Consider the following 16,383-nt stretch of genomic DNA (forward strand, 5'->3'; position numbering starts at 1 on the left):
CAGCTTTAGAAAGGCAAGGGGTCAAGAACACATAAAGGGGTCAAGAACACATTGCGAAACAATTTGTTTTGTGTGGGAATTCAGAGCTGTGAACCCTCGAAATACCAACTATGCGCAGTTGTTTTATTGCGTGATAAAGATAAATAGGTAAAAAATTCAGTTATGGTTCCTCCAGAGTTTAACGCCCTAAACCAGGAATTTATATTATGTCACTCTATCTCCCGTCTGCCTGACATGTCGGCATAGATTCAGTTTGCAAGGGTTCGGATGCTGTAACAACATCGGGCCCTGATAAACTTCACTCACCTGAAGAGGCAACGTCTAGTCTCTGATATGATTGTTCAACACAGCCTAACCCACAGTAAAAAATCCTGCATGCTAGACAAGTGGCACAGGAACACATAACCACGTTTCAAGTAAATGGGGTGTTTGTAAACTGTTGCCGCAGTTTCATTTGTCTAAATGGTCTCTACTAGCAGATATTTCTGCTAAAGCTTGCCGACATCTAACTCAGGTAGACTCAATGTGAGTGAGGCGAAGGTAACCTTCTTTCACTACAAATATAGATGGCCAATAACTTAAAAGGGGAGTTCACTGCATGAACAGTTTTATCGAAGGGACATCCAGTAGTCAGCAGTTTAATTCAACCAGTCTTTTGCTAGCCAGCCTCATAATATAGAGCAAAAAACCGTGATAGAGTGTATAGTGAAGTTTCAGCTTCACACAGTTCAATTGCATCCTTGGTATATTTAAACATCTTACGTTGTTTGGTCGCTTGAGTGCACTCTTTCAAGGCTTACTGCAGAAGCGTTCAACAGTAAGGTGGCTGTTGAAATTCTGGTTGAATCAAACTATATTAAAACTACGACGTTATGCTGTACTTTTATAGTGCACTTTTAGCCTGTGAGTGCTCTTGACGTTCGAGTCTCAGGGGTGTGTAAGGCATGTAAGCTCGCCTGGTGGATGGAAGTTCAAATGGCACCTAGGATATTCCTTTTTTTTAGGGCATCGTGAATCAGACAGATCAAATGTATGATTCCAAACCGAATTAAGCAAAAGAACACACGCTCCAGAAAGACAACGATGTGCAAAGAGCTAGTAACTGCGAGTTCCGTTTTGATGTCTGTAACAACGGGAAGGGGTCATGCCGCCACTCATGAAAATAGAAAACCGAGTATGAAAACCAATTACGGATGCGTTATTCTTAAAATACGTGGTTTACAGCTTTACAATATTCTAAATACGGCGTTTGCCGTTCGTATCTCGTTAACATGATACCACTGCCACTTGTGCTGTCGAATGGGTGTGTTGCATGGTCTCGCGAGATGCACCTCAAAAGAAGCAATTAAAAGACATCTAGTAAAACCCACAAGCTATTTTTTGCTAAACTATATTGGAATAAGGTTTTTAAAAGTTGTTCAATTGGACGAATATAAGATGAGGCAAATACGTTTTTTCCACAACCCTTTCAACAGGTTGTGAAGAGAAAATGTGTTTTACTTTTAGTGTGGTTGAAACTTACGTAGTGACCAGCGCCGACATGTAATGATGATGGGCATATGCAAGAGCATAAGCATCACTTATTCTGTCAACCGGTAAGCACAGCACTCTAAACAAAGCTTACCCTTTATCCGAAGCTTTCGCTTGTTTGCCACATCCAGGGACTCTGGGGAGAAGACAAATGTGTCCACGAAACTCATAAGACAGCAGCCCCCAAATCAAATATAGGTAAATTTAAAGTTATCGGGCCCTGATATGCCTTACAATTTTAGCTCCACATTCTTATCGCACGGGTTGAATACGAGAACTGAACTCCCTGCCTAAAAATCAGGAGAGCTATCTGAAACAACAATAATGTCTAACTGGAATTGAGGTCTCAAGCTTTCTAATTTAATTCAAAGAAGTAGCAGCCTGCTCCCTCGGTGTGGGCAGCTCCAGTGCTTCACATCTCACACAGAACAGCAGGAACATTCTCAAGCCCAGCAGGCACTTTCACAACTGAATTTTTCTGTCTCTATTCTAGAATGCAGCACTCAATCCAGAAGAGAATACAGCCAGCCATGTTAATACATGTCATGTTTAAAGTGGAAAAGCATGAATATTAGGGGTGAGCGAATACTCGAATACTCAAATACAAATTGAGTAGTACCTCCCAACATCTACTATTAGATCTTTCGAGTACTTGAATAGATTTACGACAGGTGCGCGGTTCTAAGACAGCGAGATGTCGCCACATGCTAATACCCTGCTGCTACACTGTGTGCTGAGCAAGTTTCAGGGAAACGGAAGCTTTTGACAAGCGTTCCTTGATGAGGCCGTGAATTTAAATTGCTGCACGAGATTTTCTGCTTGAACTGATAAGGTCTTCCTTTCATTGTCACCATTGATGCTGCCTACCATTTTTACTTCTGTAACTAGATGCTTGCACGTTAGGCCAGCTTGCGGTGAAGCAGTCAGCAGAAGCTTTGTTGGTTTTGACAGCACATTTGTTATTTAAAATTAAAAGAGGTTCTGGCCTTTTTAAATGCAGTTGGTGAATGCTTAGGTCATGTTCTTTGTGTTTACATCCCAGGGGACAGCGCAGGTTTGTGCACAGCGACTGCAGCAACTGTAGTGCGCAGCCTATGCTCCCCTTGTGCTTGTGATCAAGTGGCATGTTGTGGTCCGTGATCGTGGACGCGCCGCGTTTTCGCATCATCTCCAAAGTGGTCGCTTCACAGTTATGAAGCGCGTCTACTCACTGCTTATTACAGCAGTACAACTAAATTGCAAGTCGTTTCTCAAATTCATATTTGTGCCGGCTCCAGATTCCTAAAGTACCGCTCCATAGTTGTTCTTCGAATGCAGTGCCATGAGTTAAGAAGTGCATTCTTTGGGCCGTAAAAACGTCATGTCTCTCGAACATGCAAAGTAGCTTCTGTTTCTGCACAAAAACTTATAAAAATTGAGATCCAATAAAAAACTGATATCCATTATTCAATTCAACATTTTGCTTTTTCCCCCAATTCGATATTCGATTAGAAAGTTACTAATTGGTATTTCGACGCCACTAATAAATATCCAAAACTTGCAAATATTGAAGCAAGCGATACAATATTTGGTTCAGGATTTTTTACAAAACAGTATTTGGAAACTTACGATGCCATCCACGTACAGCCAACACCCAATAAAATGAAGTCAAGGGGACCATGAAATTTTATTTGCATTATCAGAGATTTGTCTTAAGCCATGAACTTCATCAACACTAAGGTCACCTTAACGACAGGCTGCCATATTTTCAAATTCCAAAACACCCATAAATACATGATGGCACTGACGGCACATGATGTCCTTTGCTTCAGTAAATTTAAACCCAGGGAATGACCGACGCTAACTATGAGAAAAGCACCACGAATATTTGGAGTAAATTGCTGGACCATTGAAAAGTTTGCAACTTCAACTTGTCTTGACGGCACATGTGGCTTCATCCGCTGCGAAATTCCCGTTTCTCTGGCACATAGCACTGGTTACTGCTCCAGCCATATCACCCTACGCCCAAGCAAATAACGCTCTAATCCCTCATCAGGCAATGCGGCCACAGCAATGCACAACTTTACAGAATGTTCAGGACATTTCTCGAAGCAAGTGTTATTACACGCGATGCACAGCTCTTTCCTTCTGACATCGTAGTTTCATTCGCGACAAGAGTTCATTTTGCTCCCTGCTGGGACGACACACTGCAGGAGGCCGATGCAAAGCTGCTGAGCGAGTAAATTTCAGGCGGCTCCATTCGATACAGAGCAGTGCACAGCACCACTGCAGAGAAATTTTTGTGGGGCCGGTGCAGTTCACAGGCACTGCCCCGCGGAACCTTGCACCACAGCTGCAGTGGCAGCAGCATCACAACGCATTTACAATCAAGTGAGGTGCAGGCGTATTCATCCATCGCCTGTCTGCCTGTACAACTTTAAGTGACGACCATCTCGGGTGCACTGAACGTATTAGCGGCGACCTGAAATTTGGGCCCCATATCTTCGCGTTTGGCGAACGATATCGTGCGGTCACCTCTAGTCGTCTGCCAACTCGAAACACCCCAACTATGGCACGTGCGCATGCACCGACCTGCTGCACTACCTCTGTAGCAAGTGTGGGAGTTCTCTGCATTGCCCCATGGCTACACAATGAGCAATTGAGGGCCACGGTGCAAAGCCCCTATCCAGCAGCAGGGAATCGAGCGCTTTGGTGCAGCCCACCATGCATCAGTGCGGGCGTTGCAGGGCACTGTATGAATCAAATCGAGTTCATTATTAAAAATAAATGTTATTTGAATCCTTTCCGATGAAGTTGACATGACCTATACTGCGCTTTGATCTGTTACTTTTACCACCAAAACATGGAGGCTGCGTTTGGAAGCAGTAAACGGCTTCTCCGCATGAATTTACTTTTATAAGGAAGGGTAATTTACAGCTTCAGATTAAAGACCAATTGCATGGAAATTGTACTTTCTACAAATGTTCTATCAATGTACAATATACACAAATATTGTCTCTCGTGACCTCATTTTAAGCTCCGCACACACGAAATGCTTTTATTAGAACCGTTCAAAAAAACGTCACTACAGCCAACACAGCACTTAGTGGAGTGTCAACTCAACTGGTTACTACTGCAGCAACTTCCGGATGTGACATTCCAGTCCGGAATCCTGTCCTGGAGCCGCCAGTCGTCAGCACCAGTTTCACGGGCTGCCTTACGCAAGTGAGCAAAGTAATTCATGTATGTTGCAAGAATAATTGCTTTCACGTGTTTTCGAAATGCGAGATCAAGAAGCTCTGGTTCCCAAGACAAAATGAGCAAACTGGAAGAGTGCTGGGGCCAATCACCGGTCGACACGATGCGATGTGCCGTCAGCGAAGGAGTACACTAGTTGCACAATGACTGGTTTTAAAGTTGGGACGGCCCGCAGCAGGTTCTTGGTCGCCTCTATAAGCACGCTAGATGCGAGTATGGCCTACTCGAGACGATACAATCTTGGCGCGGCTGGTCGGTTCATTGGGTGGGTGAACTAGTATGGGAGCTGTACAGGGCCCTGCTAGCTCGTCGGTGGCCGGCTGTACGCGTGCGCAATAAGTGAGAATGGCCAATACGAGACGATTCGTCGCTGTCGTGACCGGCCGGGGTACGAACGAGTACGGCAGCTAGTTGGCCCGCGGCTTGCACGATCGATGCTGGTCAATGAGAGCGCGAGCGAGACCATTACAGCAGACATGAAGCGATTCACTGTTATTGCTTCTGTCAGCGGCCGGTCGGGGCGCGAACAAGTACAGCGTGCTCCCCACTGCATGGAATCGATAAGGTTATAATAAAATAAACCAAACAAGACACTGTTGCCAATTATTTGTTCACTTATCAAAGAAACGAGATCTAGCAGAAAGGCTAATAACGCAGGTGGCATTGAGTCTTGGGTAAGGTCACTTTCACGATGCCAGCGAAGACACTGCAGGGCGTTCCTCGATGGATGCCATTTTATATAGGTGAGCTTCATTATCTAAAGTTTTTACATGGACACCTTTCTAACAGGAACAAAATTTTTCATGTATACAAAGGAATAAAATGCTGGATTTGAACTTTCAAATTATGTGCGCAAATCGAATTCTTACATGCTTCTCAGCTCGTTGTGGTGCTTTCCTCTCCCGGTAGCTTTTTTTGGTTTCTGGTCTCAGAAATTTAAGATGATTCAATCAGCATAGCCAGTATGCCCTGTGCCGGCTCCCATCTATAGCGCTGAGCACGCCTTTTGTGTCCCTATTTCCAAGCTCTCAGCTTCGCCAGTATGCCTCCCGATGCCCGTGATTACCCTTTACCAAACGAATGTATGGGCGTCTCAGCTGCCTACATTGAAGCAATAATCGTTGCACGAACTTCCCAACCCCTTTTTCCGCACGTTTTGAGTTTTTGAAGAAACGGAGGACCCGAAACACATTAAATGCAAGACATACTTTGCAGGCACCTGTAGGAGAATCGGCTGACCACGCCCAGTTTTTCCAAGTGAGATGTCACTTGCGGCCGGCCGTACTGGCCGCCCTTTTTTCCCAGTTTTCGTTTGGATAAAAACATTTTTGACCTTCATTTACGATAAACCGACGCATATTTTGGCCTCCAAATTTTGTACGCTGCATTTTTTAAATACATACGACCAGAAAACAGTGTATTCAAGTTGCCAACAAAGTTTGTTGTTTTGGCCTCTAGGCAGTTTACGGTTGCCTTACCCCTTTGCTTTTGGAGTCAACAACATGCGCTGATAATGCGATTGCACAAAAGTGGGTTTGGTCATATTCTTCATGATAAGCCACCGCTTAGTTTTTTAAATGATGCGCAATGTTGAACGCGCAAAGATTGTATACCTCTGTGATAACATGAAAAATCTTTCTGCTAGATAGGAGCTTGCAGGAGTTTGCAGATGTGTATTACAGATTAGTCTCAATCCTTTTCCTTGAACGTTACACACTGTTACTAGAACTAATGTTATCATTTATGCATGAAAGACCTTCGCCTATATCTATCCAGACATTACGCCTGCCAAATTAGGAACAAGCAAAATAATAGGCATGAAGTTGCACTGTAGAAAGATCTTGTCCTCAAAACAAAACTCAGCCTGCATGCGTTACGTAAACATATGAACATTTTGGTGCAGATGTTATTATGACCATTTGGTGCACCAAGTGCTCTCCTGTACCCGACGCATATTTAAAATGGATACAGTAAAACCTCGTTAATTTTGCCCCTGTTAATTCAAACCTTTGTGCAGTTCGGTGTTTCTACTCCCCCTTTTCAAAAATGTCGATTGCCCTCTGGTAGCAGGACCTTTGTTATTCCAGCGTAAATTTATCCATACACTGCTTAACTCAGACCCATGTCTGTTAAAAAGTGATCCACAATGCACCGTCCTTCACACAAGCGCTCTTCCCACTTGCGGTTTGAAACATGCGCGCACACATTGTGGCCGGAGACCATCAAAAATGCCCTTTGTACGGTAGATGAGGCATCCGATGAAGAACATCATTGCAATGTCGGACTGACAGCGGTTAGTAGTGTAAAAAAACGTGGGGCACTTGGTGGTTTGGAAGAAGTCTGCTGTGATGCTCCATACGACACTCTTGCTCTGTTTGAATATTCCATGTGTGAAAACTTGGTCTTTCAACTCCGCTATTCGTCAAAAGACAAGCTAGCATAACTGAATTCTTTGCAGAAGTACGCATAAAAAATCTGACTGTCCTCTCTTTGTCGTTCCTTTGATAATTTGATATCCCGAAAATCGTACATTATTTGTCCTCCTAGATATCCCAATTAAAATGATTTCACTGCAATAAAGCTTCTGACATTCCTTGAAGCAGACATATATAGCCATTGTTAACATAAAAGTAGGTGACTAGCAGTTTTAAAGCATCTCCAGAGAAAGTTGTATCGGAGGTGGGCGGCAGCAATATTTCTCACACCAAAACTGTTCCCGCCTAAGACTACAAAAGACCTCATAACACCTCAAGCTTTTGTGATTGGCTGGCGCCTTATCTATTATGTCACTTTTCATGGAACTAATCCCACAAAGTCATTCCCAAACTGAAGCTATAAAACAATGACGTGTAAACACAATTCTGTGTCTGGTCTCTGGATTTCTGCCATCTCTACGCTGTTAGCACTCTGCAAATATTATACAAGAAAGTTTCTACTCAGCGCATCTGCATTGCATGGAATTACATGGGGATCGGAAGCACGTCCCTGCATTTGCTACTGTAATCGGTGCTGAGGCTATATGCTGCCTCTTATTTTGGCTAGTAGACACTCAAAATTTCTGTTTCCACTTTACTAATTACTGGCAGCAGTAAAAACTTTTTTTCTTCTAACTGCATCGATTACCACCAGTTTTTGTTGCAAGGCAAGCAAGATAGAACTGCTATATGGCTACCATATACTATTTTTGCACTCGGGTCGAAACAGTGCTTTCGAAGTGTTGCGGTTAGAGTTTTGTTACAACAAGGCACAGAACTTTCCACTTCAGTCCCTTTCTCATTCAGTGTAAACATTCGCAAGTTCCCTAGTTCCGATCATCTCCACTAGGTGTGAGCATGCAACCTGGCTAAGGGCTCACTTGAAGACGTCCGCTCTTCCTGGACAGGCTGTGTGGCTGGTGCCGCAGGAACATCCCACCGCCACTTGGAGAGGGCAGCACGAACCTGTACTGGGACTGGTAACAGTGCGGTCCCTTTTAGACAACAGAAGCACTGAGCACAAGGGCACCACGGCACTAGGCCACAGGCGGGCCACCTACAAAGTGCCGGAAAGCTCTATTCGGATCAGATCCATGCTTCAATAACAGGAGGATGGAAAATGTGGTGATACCTTAGCTTCAAACGGCAGATACTTACACCACTGTTCTTTTCCCACTGTAGCAATACAGGCAAGGCTCTGCGTGGCAGCCATCTTGTATGGATCCAGGACTATCAAGCGCATTCCGCATTGGTTGTCTTATGCCAAGCATAATGAAGAACTTTGCGCATGAAGTTCAATTATTACATGGTACTTTATCAGAAATTTTAGCTGTGGCACAACTGTACATTTAGGTTTGTCACAGAAAAGTACCCATTCCAAATCTCACAACAACGAGGGCTGCTGCAGCAACAAAGTATTTCCGGTCGCCCTGTCTGCCCATAACCGGTAATGCACAAAGGCTTCCTTGGCAACAAACAGCGTTCTTCGCATCAATTGTTCTCAAACATGGGCATGCCGGGCAGAAGCCTTTTCAGGCTGGCCGAAGTGATGAGGTAACCTACGATTAACCACGTTGGTCTATGTCATAAAGTCAACAAATTCTAACTGGCACTTCAGTTGCCTGTACATTTATCCAATGCTTGCCTCTGGTGGTTGATGCATGAAACAGTTTGCTGTTTCAGTCACACAAACACCTATACGCTGCCTTTTGTGTGTCTGGCTTCTCCGCATAGCTTTTGTGTTGTGCAGCTGTGCGGGAAGCTAACCGTAACTATGCCAAGACATTAAACGTGTAAGTCATGCAGCCCAGCCACATTTGTGCATTGCCAGCAGGGTTTCGCTAAAAGCAGAAAAGTTTGGACAGCGGGGGGATGTGATCATTTCATGGAGGGCTTCAGGAACCCTGAAATATCCTCGCTGATCACATGGGGTCGGCAGACTTTTATGTAAGGACCACCTCCCTGGTCGATTTCGCTTCGCCTAAGTTTTTGTGCAGAAAAATCTGAATTGCTAGCGTGTAATTTTTTGATGTGACTAGACCTAGCAAAAACCTACATTTCTAACGTTGTAAACACATGCCCAATGTCACTGTTGAGATACTGTCCATTATTACTAATTCAGCAGCTGCTGAAGTAACAGAACCACATCTTCCCAACAGCTATGCATGGCGCCACTGTTTGATGGTGAGTCTTCATTTATTTACTATCAAGGCAATGCATTACAAAAAGGACTAAATCGTAGCTGAGATCGACTTGTGAAATAGCTCGCTTAATAACTAGTCCCCGTAGTTATTCAATGTATGTCCCAGGCCACACAAAACATCTCAAGGGCCCCTTAAAAAAGACCCATGTTCGAAACGGCACAGCCTATGAGTATCCCTGGGATTTCCTAGTCCCAAACATATCCAAGAGTAGCTGTGATTGAGATGTGTGTGCAGCTGCGTCGGTGCCTCCGGTTTTGATTAGGTCAGCTAATGTTTTATAATTCTGTACAGACAAAAACGCATAGGCACGAATAGTGTGCAGGAATGAGATACTGCCCGCGCAGCAAACGCCCTATGCATCGACCTATGAAGTGGCGCTGTCAGCACAAATCATGAATACACACCCGTAGGTAGCGTATGATTGTTAGAGGAAGTGCTTGAAAGAAGCGTTATTAAACAAACAAAAATGCTGCTTTTGGGCATGACAATATTCTCAGGAAGGACAAGAGCAATTTGCTCAGATGGCTTGCTGCTTGGTTTTGTGTGTGCTTTGTTTTCCCATGTAGTTGCTTTGCCATCGCATTTTGTATTGATGCAAAATTTTTAAAACTAAAACGTTAAAAATAAATAAAACTATACTATTCGTTTATTATAATTATAGGGCCACACATTTTTAAAGCGTGATTTTTATTCAACACATTTAGTTGTGTCTGTATACTTTTACGGAACTATGAATCACCAATCGCAGTTTCATAAACATGCCTGCATCCAGCTAGAAAAGTGTCACCGTGGTGCTCGAACCGCGGGAACGTCATTTCACAAAATACTACTGCATTTCGTTTATAACTACCACTCACTATTAAAGCACACAAGAAGCCCTCCCTGCATTTTGGTCATTATATCTTGCTTTGTGGCCAAAAAAGGGTGCTCAGTGCGGAAACGGTGCAACAGTTGCTGCCTTCTTTTGCTTCTGTAGACTTGTTCTGTCTCTAGCTGTTTATAATTTTGCTAGACTTCATATTCCAAATACTCTATTTGTGGTATCTCGACAACCTAGCAAAAATCATAAACGCTGCAGATGCTGGAAAGCCGGTTGAGGACAGCTCTACACAAAGCTGCATTAGTGGGCCTCTATAGTGTCACTAAATAAAGCTTTTAGCGTAGTTCAGTCAGTGGTTCTAACACTCAGTTACCTGTCCTAAACTACCCGAAACAAAATCACTCGCCTTCTCGCGCACGCTTAGGTGAAACCACGTCTCAGGTTTTATCAACACCTGACCCAGCAGAATGAAAGTTCCTGGTACTGACTGTGCCCTTTCAGAAATGTTAGAGCAGCATGGCCTGGTAGTTATGTCTTACAATTTACACTGAGCAGCATGTCAGTGAGTGTGGTGCGCAAAATATACTCATCTCGCGTGGTCCCCGGTCGTTGTGTTTTCATTGCTCCACGCTCTAATATGGCTTGCAGCCACAACTTTGCCGCCAGTTATGGATGGACATGTTGGTGACTACACAACCTCTCCAGAAAAGATAATTCCAGAAAACTATGCAACACTGCCAAGGTTATCTGGTCTGTTTTTAATGGGCTGTTTTACTCATTCAAATTTCCCGCAACTAATTTAACGACCGTTTTAGCGAACTTGAAAATGGGGTCAGGGGGCGCAGACTGTGCTTAATGTTCAGCACAAAGCGAATATTACCAGCTTCAAGGTGCAGTTACCTTTAAAAAGCCGTCTAAATTTGTCACGCACAGTTAAAACAAACTCACCTATTTCGTTTCTAATCTTTTTGAGATTCTGCGACATGCTCTGAGTGTAGGTATTGCAGACAATCCTTACCAGTCAAGAATCTTTTTTTGGCATTTTCTTGTAGGCTCGCATGGGCAACTGAGACTCGGAAATGAAGTTAGCAGTTTTTATAGGCAGCTTTGAACATGGTGGGCATAACCAGAAAATTGCTACCCCATGTGTAGTGTCTTCCTTGCTATAGTTATCTGTTACATTTCATCGCGCTTTGCACCATTATATCCTAAAGCAGACTGATGTAGCCACATTTGATAAACTTTGTTGATAAATGGCGGCAGTACATTGTGTGTATGTGATGCTTAGTGCCAACAAGCGTAATTTTTTGTTAGGGCGAGTTGAAAATTTAAAACCTGCATTTTATTGAAAAAAATGTTTTGCCAAAACTTTTATTTCTGTCTGAGCAGCTGGGGCATGCTCGACATATTTAAGCAAATACAGAACATGAACATCGTCTAGACGACGTTTCTCGACAATCTGCGGTCAATATCATTCGGACCTTTTCTCGTTTCCACAAAATTAACTTCTTAATATCACATGCACTTCTCGCCTTCAGAGCTTATAGCAACACTATCAATGCCATATACAACGTCGCAACACGGGAAAAGTTATGTGGACCGATCCTGTCATGGTATGTTTTGGCAAGTGGCCCATGCCGTGTGCAAGGTTGACCAAGAGACACTTTCAGCACCCTGCAGAAATGTGCAACATCAACTTTGCCCTTCCCTTGCGGCGACTGTATAGGAGCAATGAGGACGCAAGACTGCGGCACTGCGCAACAGCACAAGCCTACATCCTAAATATGCCTCCTTGTGCATTTCACAACTTGCTTACAAAGGTTGCACAACTTAAAAAGTGTGAATACTTGAAGGTTTTATTAGTGGGAGTGGGCCAGTGGGTAAGCTGCTGGCAAGGGTTTAGTTCGATCCCTGCCTGTGGCAGCCATTTTTCTCATGTAGATCTAGAACAGAAAGTCTGTATATCAATATTTACAGATGGTCTAAATTTTTTTCCGTCCTGCGTTATATGTGTGCCTTATAACACAGCCCTAGATTCGTAGCTTGTATTTTCTTGAAAAGCGCGTTTACACGGGAAAAGAAAAGGCCCAGCCCTTGGTTTTGTGCATACTACTTGGTCAATAATAGCTCCCGCTCATTTTTGCTGCCTTCAGCCATCGAATAAGCACAAAACCAAGAGGTAGACTTTTCTTAAGACACTCCTTTTATTGTCCCACATTTCACAATTTAACATGTTATCCTTGCGATGGCGGTGAGTGCTGGGGTGCTTACACAATCGCGCGTTTCTCAGGACACATAGAGCTGGCCATTGGAACTGGAACTGACCATTTTGGAACTGGAACTGGCCATGTTGGAACCACGACCAACTTTACTTCGCCCACGCTTGTGGCGGCCGCGAATAACGACAGGGCGTAAGTAGCGCCACTCCCCTAGCAGCGGCGAAAATTATCCCTGCGACGGCGGTGCTGGGGCCGTATAGTTGGTCGTGGTTAGAACTGGCCATTTTTTGTCTTGCGTTGATGTCAGAAGTTTTTGACAAACCACTATAGTACGTCACCGCAATAGAGCCAAGGTCACATTTCGTGATTTATAGCTACTAAACTGAACAAGTTACACAACATCTTTTTAGGCCTGTGGTAAAGAATTACCTTGGCTTAGATTTGTGAACGTATCCAAATTCCAAAATTATTTTTATATTGATTTTTAATTTGAAGCCGAGGATTCAACGGAAGCCCACCTAGTAAGAAACATTTGCTTCGCGATGTAGTTCAATTAACTGATTTTTGATGTTTCAATTGACTTTTATTTTTGACCGATTTACGCGGCCCCTTCACGATGCAGTGTATTTACTTATTTGACCTATTTTTTTCTAAATGTAGGAAAATTGGCAATACATTATCTGCCTGTATGTTCATTCACCTCAGGATGTTTCTAAGTGTACACAGCAAGGGATACCTACAGGTACCAATCAATTTCTCTTATGGCTGGATGTGTACATGCGCAGGTAAAAGTGAGGGCAAGAATTGTTGCTCGAGCCTTCACCTGGGCCATAACTGTGAACTGCCAGTTCTTCACCCCTTTCGCGGAATGTTGTCGTCGCCCAGGCAATAGGATCTCCCTCTGGCGTCAAGGACGTGGGCGAACGGGCTGCAATCTCCTGTGGAAAGCATTGGGCATACTTCGTTCCGGTGATAAACGGTGGCATCAGTGTAAAAAACAAAAGAGTCATGAAAGCTTAAATAATCACCCGAATCGACAGGGTTTAACGTCATTCAAGAACTGCCAGAAGCCACAATACAGACACCAACAAACCCAGACGCAAACTGCCTAAGGTAACCACTGACATTGAGCTCCATACTTATTTAGACCTTAATGGTTGGCGATGCCCGGCAAGGGTGCGACTGGTTTGTGATAACAATAGGTTGAAAAGTGCGATAGACTAAAAAATGTAGATAACATGGGCGCTGAATGGCAATTGAGCATACTACTTTGTAGAGCACAACAAATGTCATGGCCAAAAGTGCCATAAGTGAACCACTTTTCTTCAGTCATCTTCCCTTTGCACAGGACAAACTGAGTGCAGTGAAATCTCTGTATAACGAGCTTCAGGGGACCGCAGAAAATTGCTCGTTATTCTGAAAGGGCGTTGTAGCGAAAATCGCAATAGTTAAAACAAATTAAACAATCTTCCCATAGGTAACCATGAGGAAGATGTGAAGCATCATAGGGGTTCCGTGCAGGTTCCATTATCTTGCCGTTATATTGTTTCATTTATCGGAGCAGGAATGGGAACCTAGTGTGAACCCCCATGTAAAGACAGAGAAATGTAGCGACAGTGAAGACACCGACACCGGGTTTACCTGATCGAACTACTCGTGGTTCTCATCTTTCTCTATTGAGTGCTAACGCTCCTATCCCGCTGCCCGCCCTCTTCGTCCTCTTCTCTGGTTGAGCTGCAAGGCGCGTGGCGCTTCCAGCCACAGCTTTCCCACGGCCAGCTTCGCGTGCCTTCGTTGTATCAGTAGCTTCTTACGTAGTTTGAATGAGTCAAGGACATAAGGCGCGTCTGTAGCACTTTCTCCTGTCTTGGTTTTGTAACGCAGTGGGAAGAGCGCCACGTACCTCCCGTTGCGGCCAGAGAGTTGTGGGATCGAAACGGGGTGCCGATATTTCTTTTTTTTATATAGTGTAGGGGGAGAGGTGCGGATGGACGGACGACGGACGACGGAGCCGAGAGCAAGAGATGCTTCGCATCTAAAAATATTTCAATGCCTAAAACGACCTACCTGTACAGCAGTACATCCTTGAAGTCATTTTTCACAAAAAATCCGCCAGTGATCATGAAACAATGCTCGTTTATTTGAAGTAGTTGGCAATTTTCTTCTGGTGCGTGCAACACAATCTTCCTAACACGCGGACCCCAACTCTTCCATATTCCTGTGGACTGACTCAGTGGCCATGCGGGTTTTTCCCGGAAATGTGTGGAGTTTTCGTAGGCTGTCAAGCACATCCGCAGTCAGCACGTGCTCGTCGCAGTCTTCGAGTGCTGCCGCGACACCCTCAGAGGCATCGTCGTTCATGCCGTCCTCAATGCCTTCTTAATCCTGAACGCTCACGTTTCGGAGAATGTCCTCTGTTATCACCTCCACTGATGTCCGTGAAAATCCAGCAAGCCACCCGAGCAGCGGCGGAACGTAGAAAACCTTCGGGTGGCGCACGAATAGCGCAGCCGTGGCTTTCTGGACGGAGAAAGCCATCCATGCTTCATGTTTTTTCTCACCTTCTTTTTCTCTCTCTAGCATCGGCTCGCGCATCCTTCGGAGCGAGTTGCAAGACGTCCTCCTCTGCGCTGCGCTTTGCCGTGTCGTCGACTAGCATACGGCTCCGGTTGCAACGATTGTTTAACGAAAATCTAAGAATCGACGGCTTTGAAAATACGAGTTCGTTAACATGGGACGGAACTAAATAACACGATTCGTATTTTGAAAAGTTCGCTTTTCTGAAGTACATAGTAGTGAAGTAATTTTACATTACAACTATATCCAGTCGGACTAGGATTTCTTAAATGCTAGTTATTCCGAAAGGTTCGTTAATGTGGTGTTCGTTGTACCGAGATTTCACTGTACAGCCCAGCTAAATCACGGCTGCTGGTGTGATTGACACTGGTACCACACCTTCCTTCTGGCAAACAGTACTGGACTCACCTTGATTCCTTCGTGTACCGCTTGCATGTACCGTTTTCCACCGGTTTTGGACAGGCGGCGGGTAAAATCAACTACAAAGTTGAAAACCTTCTCCAGGGGCACCTGCAGGGTTCAGCATGAAATTAGTCGTGGCCTAGAGCCTGAATACGAGAGATTCCAGGAATATGAGAAATTTCCCTCATGCACATGCACACAACTGCAGCCTAGGTCCAATGTATGTGTGCAAGGTTAGAAACTGGTCAAGCATCCCGTTAAACATTCGGGAAAACATTAGGCATGAATTAATACTGGTCAGCCTAAATTTAACTGGGTACGCAGAAAATAACAACAAACAAAGCACAGGCGCTGACCGGTCAGCGCCTGTGCTTTGTTTTTTGTCATTGTCTTCGTACCCAATTAAATTTAGGCTGACCAGTATTAATTCAAGTATGATCCAACTAGCTCAGATTCTGTCTATTATAACACTAGGCAGTTGTTTACGCTGATGTTTTGCCCTGGTGGAATCCTATGCCTCGTTGTGCAATGTTAAACACCATGTTGAACACTCGCTCAAACATTATGGAGCAGTTTAGACGTATGCCTTACACTTCCTCGTGCTTGTTCCTTTATTTTTGCTCCCATTTAATTGAATTTGAAAAGATAATGCATATCATACTTTGCCGAGAGCCCTTACAGCTCCAAATAAAAACATATTTACAAAAAAAAATAGGAGCAACGAAACAAAAATATATACCCAATACACAGCCCTCACAAAATGAATCGAAAAACAAAATAGGCCGAAAAAGAACACGAGAAACCCGAATAAAAATATGTAAGATTACCAACTTCGCACTATGCCTCGCATCTGCACAAAAATACCTAATTTGCAAACTTAAACGAACCATGCAGACAAAATGCAAGTTTAGTTCACTCGA

General features: G+C 44.0%; 1 protein-coding gene and 1 long non-coding RNA gene across 2 annotated transcripts in view; both read right to left on the reverse strand.

Annotated features, from left to right (window-relative positions):
• The window catches only part of LOC144143303 (DNA (cytosine-5)-methyltransferase 3B-like), a 206,145-nt gene that overhangs the window by 164,078 nt on the left and 25,684 nt on the right, over positions 1–16,383 (reverse strand). Inside the window, exon 3 of the mRNA XM_077675075.1 lies at positions 15,435–15,571. Coding sequence (XP_077531201.1) covers positions 15,435–15,571 — 137 coding nt within the window. The remainder of the gene's footprint in view (positions 1–15,434; positions 15,572–16,383) is intronic.
• On the reverse strand, positions 1,625–13,399 carry LOC144141206 (uncharacterized). Its single transcript, XR_013316483.1, has 3 exons — positions 13,308–13,399; positions 8,123–8,218; positions 1,625–1,666 (listed from the first exon to the last, which is right to left on the reverse strand). It is a non-coding gene; the product is annotated as an uncharacterized LOC144141206 (long non-coding RNA).

This window comes from Haemaphysalis longicornis, unplaced genomic scaffold (assembly GCF_048455015.1).
Source record: "Haemaphysalis longicornis isolate Haplotype H1 unplaced genomic scaffold, Haemaphysalis longicornis Haplotype H1 scaffold_6, whole genome shotgun sequence".
Taxonomy (NCBI): Eukaryota; Metazoa; Arthropoda; class Arachnida; order Ixodida; family Ixodidae; genus Haemaphysalis; species Haemaphysalis longicornis.